General features: G+C 49.3%; 1 protein-coding gene across 1 annotated transcript in view; it reads left to right on the top strand.

The window, feature by feature from the left end:
• Window positions 1-210: 210 nt before the first annotated feature.
• MPPED2 (metallophosphoesterase domain containing 2) overlaps window positions 211-7487 on the top strand; it is a 177531-nt gene continuing 170254 nt past the window's right edge. The window contains exons 1-2 of the mRNA XM_024118515.3: window positions 211-511; window positions 5933-6182. Of these exons, the coding sequence (XP_023974283.1) occupies window positions 6055-6182 (128 nt within the window). The 5' untranslated portion in view covers window positions 211-511; window positions 5933-6054. The remainder of the gene's footprint in view (window positions 512-5932; window positions 6183-7487) is intronic.

The raw sequence follows: 7487 nt of genomic DNA, 5'->3' as shown, positions 1-7487 counted from the left end.
GCACCAGCAGGCTGCCGGCCTCGCCCTTAGCTCCCTCCTCCTCTTGCAACCCCGGGGCCTCAGGGCGCCAGTGGGGGTTCGAGCGGGCCGGGGCAGCAGGAGGGGCGCGCGGGGGCGCGGGGTCCCGCCGGGGAGCGCGCACGGAGCGGCGCCTCGGCCGCCCTGCTTCCTGGAGCTGTGCTCCTTTGACCCCAGTGGCAGTCCCTGTCACTGCACCGCTCTCGCTCCCTCCGGCTCGCCGCGCCCTCGCTCCCTCTCCTCGCCCCCTCGCTCGCTCTCTCCCCAGATCGAGGCTGCTCCCGTCCTTTCTCCCCCGCGCCTCCCTCTCGCGCCGCGCCCCCCGGCCCCCAGCCCCAGCCCGCGGCGGGACCTCTGGGGTCGAAGGTTCTGGCCCGCCCGCGCCCCTCGCCGCCCCCGCGCGCCTCCCGCCGGCTCCTGCTGCTCCGCGATGGATCGCCTGCTCGCCGGGCGCTGAAGGCATCCCCGGGACCCGGAGCGCAGCCCGGGAAAGGTAATCCGCCCCGGGAAGGGAGGAGGAGGGCGGGGGAGGGGGAGGAGGCGGCCGGGCGCCCGGTGCCGCGCGCGAGAGGAAGGGAAAAAAATGCACACACAAAGCGGAGCCCGGGTGCGAGGTGCCTTGTCAGAGGCGCGTGCGAGGGGCTCGGAGGCTGCGGACCGCGGCTGCCCCGGTGCCCCTGACATGCTCACAAGCCGGCGCTTCCCGGGCAATTCGGAACCCGAGGAGGGCTTATTTTCAACCCCCGAGCGAAAGCGAATTCTTTTTTAGGAGCTGTCTCCCTCCCACTCCCCATCTTGCCCCTCTGCCCTTCTCCCCTCCCCCCACCCCAGTCCTCGGCCCCCGACCTCCCGGGGTCCTCACCTCGCGGCTCCCTCCTCCGCCGGGATTTCTTAGGAGGGAAGGAGGGGGTGTCGGCGAGGGGCGGCGGCGAAAGCCCGGCAGCGGGGATGGGGGTGGGGACGAGGACACGGCGAGCTGTTTACTAGAAAGTCCCGGGGTTATGTGTTCGAGCCGCCCCGGCCTAGGCCCGGGTGCATTGTGTTGGCCCGAGCCCCGGGCGCCCGCGGCGGCCCGAGCGAGGTGCGGTGGCCGGGAAGGCGCCGCGCAGCTTTGTGCTCGGGCTGCGCTCCGCGGCCGCCCGCGTGCGCGCCGCTCTCGCGCGGGGCTGTTTCTCACTCTCTCCCGGCGCCCCAACCTCGCTCTCCCCCGCCGCCTCGGGTCTCCACGATCACAGCCTGCCGAGCGAGCAGGCGACCCGGGCTGGGCGGCGGGGGACGAGCGGCGAGAAAAAGTAACCGCTGCCGCCCGATTTCTTCCCTCGAGAGGCAGGAGTTTCTTTGCTATTTACATGTAACAGGGTTATCTTTGTAAAGCCTTTGAATTCCGAGGTTTGCGGCCTAGGAGGTAGAGGGGGCATTTTCCTGGAGATTGGGGAGGGGATTAGAATCCACCAGCAAGGAAAGAAATTAAGGATGCTCCAGTGGGGTAGATTTATTACCACATTCCCCCCCACACACACCCCAAATTAAGTGCAAATGCGGGTCATGAAAAATGTGTAATTGATTTGAGATGCTGCAAACAAACACAAACAGGTCATGGTGGAAAAAACAAACAAAACTTTAAGTGCAAGAAAAGATTTCCAAAGAGGGGGGGAAATCCGTGGCCTCCACACCCCCTTCCAACGCTCGCTGGCTCCCTCCCTTTCTTTCTCCGCCGCTCCAGGGAAGCAGCCCGCAGCTCCGGGGCAGAGAGCAGGGAGGCGGTGGTGGCTCCGGGCGCGGGCTCCGCTCTGAGGGTTCGGGGATGCCAACGCGCCCTGGAGACTGACGTCGGGGGCGTGGGGCTGTGATGCTCGAGCGAGGATGGCGCGGTGTCAGAGCCATTGGCCGCCGGTGGTCATCAATCAATTCGGGGCTGGGGGAAAGGTAGAGGAAGAAAGGCGCCCAGCGGAGCCTGGGGCCACGAGCGCCAGCGCCAACAGTGCCAGCAGCGGCGGCCTCAGCGGAGGCGACGGCGGTGGCAACGGGGGACTAAGCGAGTAAGGCGAGCTGGTGCTCCAGGAAGGAAGGGGGAGCTGTAGTCCGGACGAGCCGGCCGTGAGCCGGGAAGGCAGGGCGCGCGCGAGTGTGTGTGTGTGTGTGTGTGTGTGTGTGTGTGTGTGTGTGTGTAGTTGCTGACCACCCCCAACTGTCCACCCTAGATTTAAAACAAACACACCAATCCAAAGTAGAGAATTCCGCGCCCCCCCGCCCCACCATATATAGACTCTACGCGTTGCCAGAGGCGCGGGAGAAAAGTCCTGCCCTTTCTTTCCGAAAGAATGTGCCAGCCGGGTGTCCGCAGTGCTGGAGACAAGTTCAGGTGTAAGTGCGTCGGGAGGGAGGGCGCTCTGTGGACAGAGAGGCACGTGGAACTTTATGCATCCGTCTAAAAACCTTGCTGGGGAAGCCGCCCGGAAGGCTTCTGGGCATCGCTCCGAAATACAGGGATGGGTAACTGGAGATGGGCATGAAAGAGTAAGGGCGTGAGTTGAGAAAGCACTCGATCTGTGCTGCAGAGGGAGGAGAAAGCGAAATTTGGCGGAGTCGGAGCAGGCGAGTCCCAAAGTCCGGCCAGGCGGTCGGGCGGCCTTAGGGCTAGTGAATAAAATGAGCATCCTTGTTTAAACGAGGAAATCACGGGCTCCTTTCTCATAGGCTGTGCCGTGCGGTGCTCGGGCAGAGAGGTCATGAGTTGTTGCTTTGAAAACTTTTGGTAAATTGGACTTATGTTGTCTAGGAGGTGGAGACAGTTATTTAATTCCTCAGCTTTTAATCCCTTCATTGCCAGCAGACTTTAAAAGCGTTTCCCACTAGAGTCCTGAAAAAGAACATTCCAAGTTGCACAGCTTAAGGCACAGGATAAGTGATTGCTGTCTAGGAAATGCAAAATGTGCTCACATGATTTTTTTTTAAAGAGAAAATCAAAGCACCAGCATGAATGTTTGACATTGTCAATCCCTTTTACATTTTTCTTTAGGATTCCTGGCATTTAGTACTGGGTTCCTTTGTTTTGTAGAGCAAATGTCTTGAAGTATAAAAATGGAAATTTTAAAAAAGAATACTGGTCTCTTTAAATATTATACATAAAGTAATGTAAGTGTGATGAGGATGAGATGCTCCAAAAATCTGATTATTTGGAAGGTTTTACTGACTAAATATGTGAAGCAAGGTGATGCAGGTTCTTGGTAGTTTTAGGTGGTGTATCATTCTGTCTTGTTTCAAGCTTTTTCTAGATTTCTCAGGTTAAAGGAGGGAGTTTACCAAAAAAAAAAAACAAGGCCTTTCTCATGTATTGGTGTTTCCTATTCTTGGGATATGATCATCTTGTGATGTGAGTGAACATAGCATTTTTAAAAAATAAGCTTTTTCTTGATTTGTCTGTAAAGGTTCCTGTGAAAGTTTTGAAGCTCTCTGCCTCAGTCTGACATTTTCTTCAAAGGACTCCAGATTAAAGAAGATAGACACTGCAGGTGCACTGTTTCGATAAAACATTTGAAAGAGAACATGGTAAAGATGAATTCAAATGAGGTGCCAGCCACCCATTTAGCCTTTCTGAGTTACAGGGGCCTGTGCTTGCTGAAGAGGCACAGATCTCACTTGATAGAAAAGTCAAAATCCCATGTTGACTTTAGGGTACAGTGGATCATATAGGAGTGCAAACTGATCACCTTCTAAGTTCCATATTTTCTGGGCTTCAAACGGGAGGGTCTGATGCTAACTACTGTTAGTCATTACCTAGATATTTACATAACAGGAATGTATCTTTCATTTGTAGGCCATTTTGCTTAGTTTAATTAGCGAGTTTACTCCAGAAACATTTAAACTGTTTCTGGCACCGGGTGCAGAGATTGTTACTGAGAGGTCACAATGGTCTAGACATGAATTTTGCTTCCCTTGCTTCTTGATGTTCTGAATTTCACACAATAGACATTGATGGCAGGAACATAAGAATTGCCATGTAATTTTTACACCACTCTCTAATTTATGCAAACACTAAGTTCTTGCAGTCTGAAAATATGTATTTTTCCCCTCTGTGCTTTGATGGCTAACATTCTTTTTAATGACAGTCATTTCTATAACAGGAAGATGTTTTCATTTGTTTTTACTTTTCAGCGTGGTGCAATTATGCAGTTTTGCGCTTCAGTCGTGTCTCTCTGTACTTTGTGTCTCAAAAGAGAATTACAGTACTTAGAACAGGACTGCAATTTGGAGCAGGTGTTGTGTTTTACTGTTATGCAAAATAACAGTAAAATATAATTGTGGGGGAAATTAAGGAAACAGCTGCAAACTTGGTATGAAAACTGCTACATTATGATTTGTAAGCAGTTCTTATAGATATCTTGCATCAGAGGAGTGGGGAAAGATTTTAATTTGTTAATCCTACTGGCCCGGTTGTCTGTCAACTGGTGTTTAGAGGACTCATACCTCCCATGAAGTCAGGAAGAAGAAAGAGAACCCAAAGTGACACTTTGTTTAAAATGCCAGAGCATGAGGGATTCATTTCTTGGCGGTGCTGTTGTGCATTAGGAATGCAGGCAAGGTGGGTGTTTTTTAGCTAGCTTTGCTAATATGAAGAAGGCAATGATTTGAGTAGAATGCTGTGGAATTTCTTAGCCCAGCTAGCATATGGAGGACTACACAAGCCCTGGGTTGTAAAATAATAAAATACATGGCCTATGGCAGGCCATCTGCCTTTTGCTTGGTATTTCAGGTGTTTCATGCCAAATTTAAATCTAATCCTATTATTCTAAATATTTTTATTTGAGATAGCAGCTAAGATTCCCAGAGCTTCATGTGCACATGGTGAAAGTATTCTAATGTGGAGCACTTAAAGTAAGAATGTGGGTTACCTAAGGGTTATCCAGGGAACGTGCTGCCGGCTTCTTTAAAACTTCACTGATCAGTTGCAACAACAACCAAGCAGGAATGTGCTCTGCTCAGTCTTTGCACACTTGGTATAAAAATAAGCATCCTCATTTCCGAACCCAGTGCAGCAAATAATATATTGACATTTATACAAAGAATCAAAAAGAACAGAAACATTTTTTTAAAGTATGAAACCAGCTACTGAGAATTATGCAGCACCAAGCAGGAGTGAAGTGGTAGATTCAATGGCCACCCTCCTTTACCTCTCCTTCTGGGCTGCAAGAGGGGTGATAATGAGTGCATCCAAAATGGTGGTCCAAGCCTGGATGTATTTGACTTTCCCCTGAGTAACTGGAGGGTTTAAAGAAATTATATTACCTTTAGCAAGAAGGATTTGCCTTCCATAAAGTTCTTGGCCAGAGTGGAATCCATATATATACCAAGCTTTGAGTACCTATGTGTGTTGGGAGCCACTGTGAAAGAAAAAATTACATGTGATGTGTGCATATATTATGCTGTATTAGAGTTACACACAGGTATCTGTTATGAGCACAGCATTTTAAATTTACATTTGGCATTGTGTTTTATGGCTGTGCTAAGCACCGGGATTTCCAATTATTCTGTGACACCAACTTTGTACAGACCAAACATTCCAATTAGCAGGGAAGGTTTGGAAGAGTCTCCACTTCGAGCACAGACCATTTATAGTTAGACACCATGGCAACTGTGGATGTGCCCCTTCCGTAATTCACGTTAAGTGCCATAATTATAATTAAAGAGGAAATCTTAGTTTGAACACCATTGAAATGATTTGCTAGCAGCCAGCCGTATCATTTGGAGTGTCATGTCCATTCTGAAGTACATGCTGGGTGGAGAATTGGGAAAGGTTTTATCCACACAGATTAAGATTTTTCCTGAACCAATTTCATGTCTAGGTGTCCCATCTGACATCGCTTAGAACATCCTCTTTTTCTTTGTTCTCATTTTTTTCATTTGTTTTTTTCAGAAACACACAGCAGTATTGATGAGTAGACCCTTGGGTTCAGAGATTGGGCTGAAACGCACCATGCCTGCTTCCATCCTTTGCTCCGGAAAGTTGTGAATTGCTCATGCCTATAGGGAGGAAGGATGGCACATGGGATTCCTTCTCAAGGCAAGGTTACCATAACGGTGGATGAGTACAGCTCCAACCCCACCCAGGCATTCACGCACTACAACATCAACCAGAGCAGATTCCAGCCGCCACATGTACATATGTAAGTATCACTCATGAACTTAAAAAAGTTAGCCATCAGGAAACTAGAAACAAAATAAGAAATTCACTAATGACCTCTGCCCAGGAGAATAAAAGGTGTATGATTCCCCAAGCAGATGGGTATCTATGGTTCCAAGTACAACTCAGAGGAATCCTCCACGTCGGTGTAACGCTGAACATTTCCAGAGTATGTACTTTCAACTACAATTTGGCATTAGATCTTCAGAGCCTCTGAGGGTTGCCCGCATTTTGTGTATAACAACAGAGAGGTTAAGGTATTTGCCTAATGTCACACAGTGAATTTTGGCAGTCTTCTGACCCCTAATTCAGTTTGCTTTATGTTATACTGCTTGCCTCCATGACGAAATATCTTTACAATTTCTGTAGTTTCCCCCCACACACACCTCACCCCGCCACCCCTTTACATTCAGCTGGGAAACAGGCCTAATTGGGACTAATTGTCCAGCCACTGCTAAATCCATCGTCTTGCCTGTTGCTCGTAGAACGTGTGCTGCATGCTGCAGGACTCAAACAATATGGGGAACAAAGGATTGAGGGACAGTGGAACAGTTGGTTCCAGGAATTGTACTTTCCCCTCACTCCCTAATACTATTGAAGTCATGTCTCAGTTTAAACTGTTGCAGGAGCAAAGTGTGGGAGAAATCCAGAGGCAAAGATTTTGCAGCACCTGGATGCACACCAGCTTTTTTTCGTTCCTCTGCTGCAGGATGTGCTGGGCTTTCAGCAGAAGGGGCAAAAGGTCACCATCTCCCTTGTTTATTCAAGGCCTGGTGCTCATTCTCGATTAGACTCTTCCAATGTCTAACATGAGTCTTTCATAGTAGGACTAAACCCCTTTGCAAACCATTATATAGTCAAGAGAGAAAAGAGGTTAGGGCTCTGTTGACTGTTTTTGCCATTGCTGGCAAAATTGGACTCGGGGCATGTCCAAGTCTCAAGCTCTTTTTTAAGTAATTGTTTTATTTGGGCGTTTAAACAAAAACAGTAGGTCTCCCCCCCACCCAACACGCACACACATACACACACACACACATACACACACACACACACTCTCAACCTCCGGCCCCCCCCCGCAAGTTTAGAAACACTAACCAAACAAAAAGATCCTTCTCTTGACTGCCTGGGTAGTATAGTAAATACTGGGATGTTACTTTGCAAGTATGCATATTCTGTAGAGCTACTCAATTATCTATGATGGGAATTCTGCAAAAAAAAAAAAAAAGGAGAAGAAGAAAAAGAGAAAGAAATCCTTGCAAATGGTTAATGCTAAACTATTTCTAGGATT

Source organism: Physeter macrocephalus, chromosome 16, assembly GCF_002837175.3.
Source record: "Physeter macrocephalus isolate SW-GA chromosome 16, ASM283717v5, whole genome shotgun sequence".
Taxonomy (NCBI): domain Eukaryota; kingdom Metazoa; phylum Chordata; class Mammalia; order Artiodactyla; family Physeteridae; genus Physeter; species Physeter macrocephalus.
Note: the sequence above shows the minus strand (reverse complement) of the source record. Positions and strands in the feature narration are given on the sequence as shown.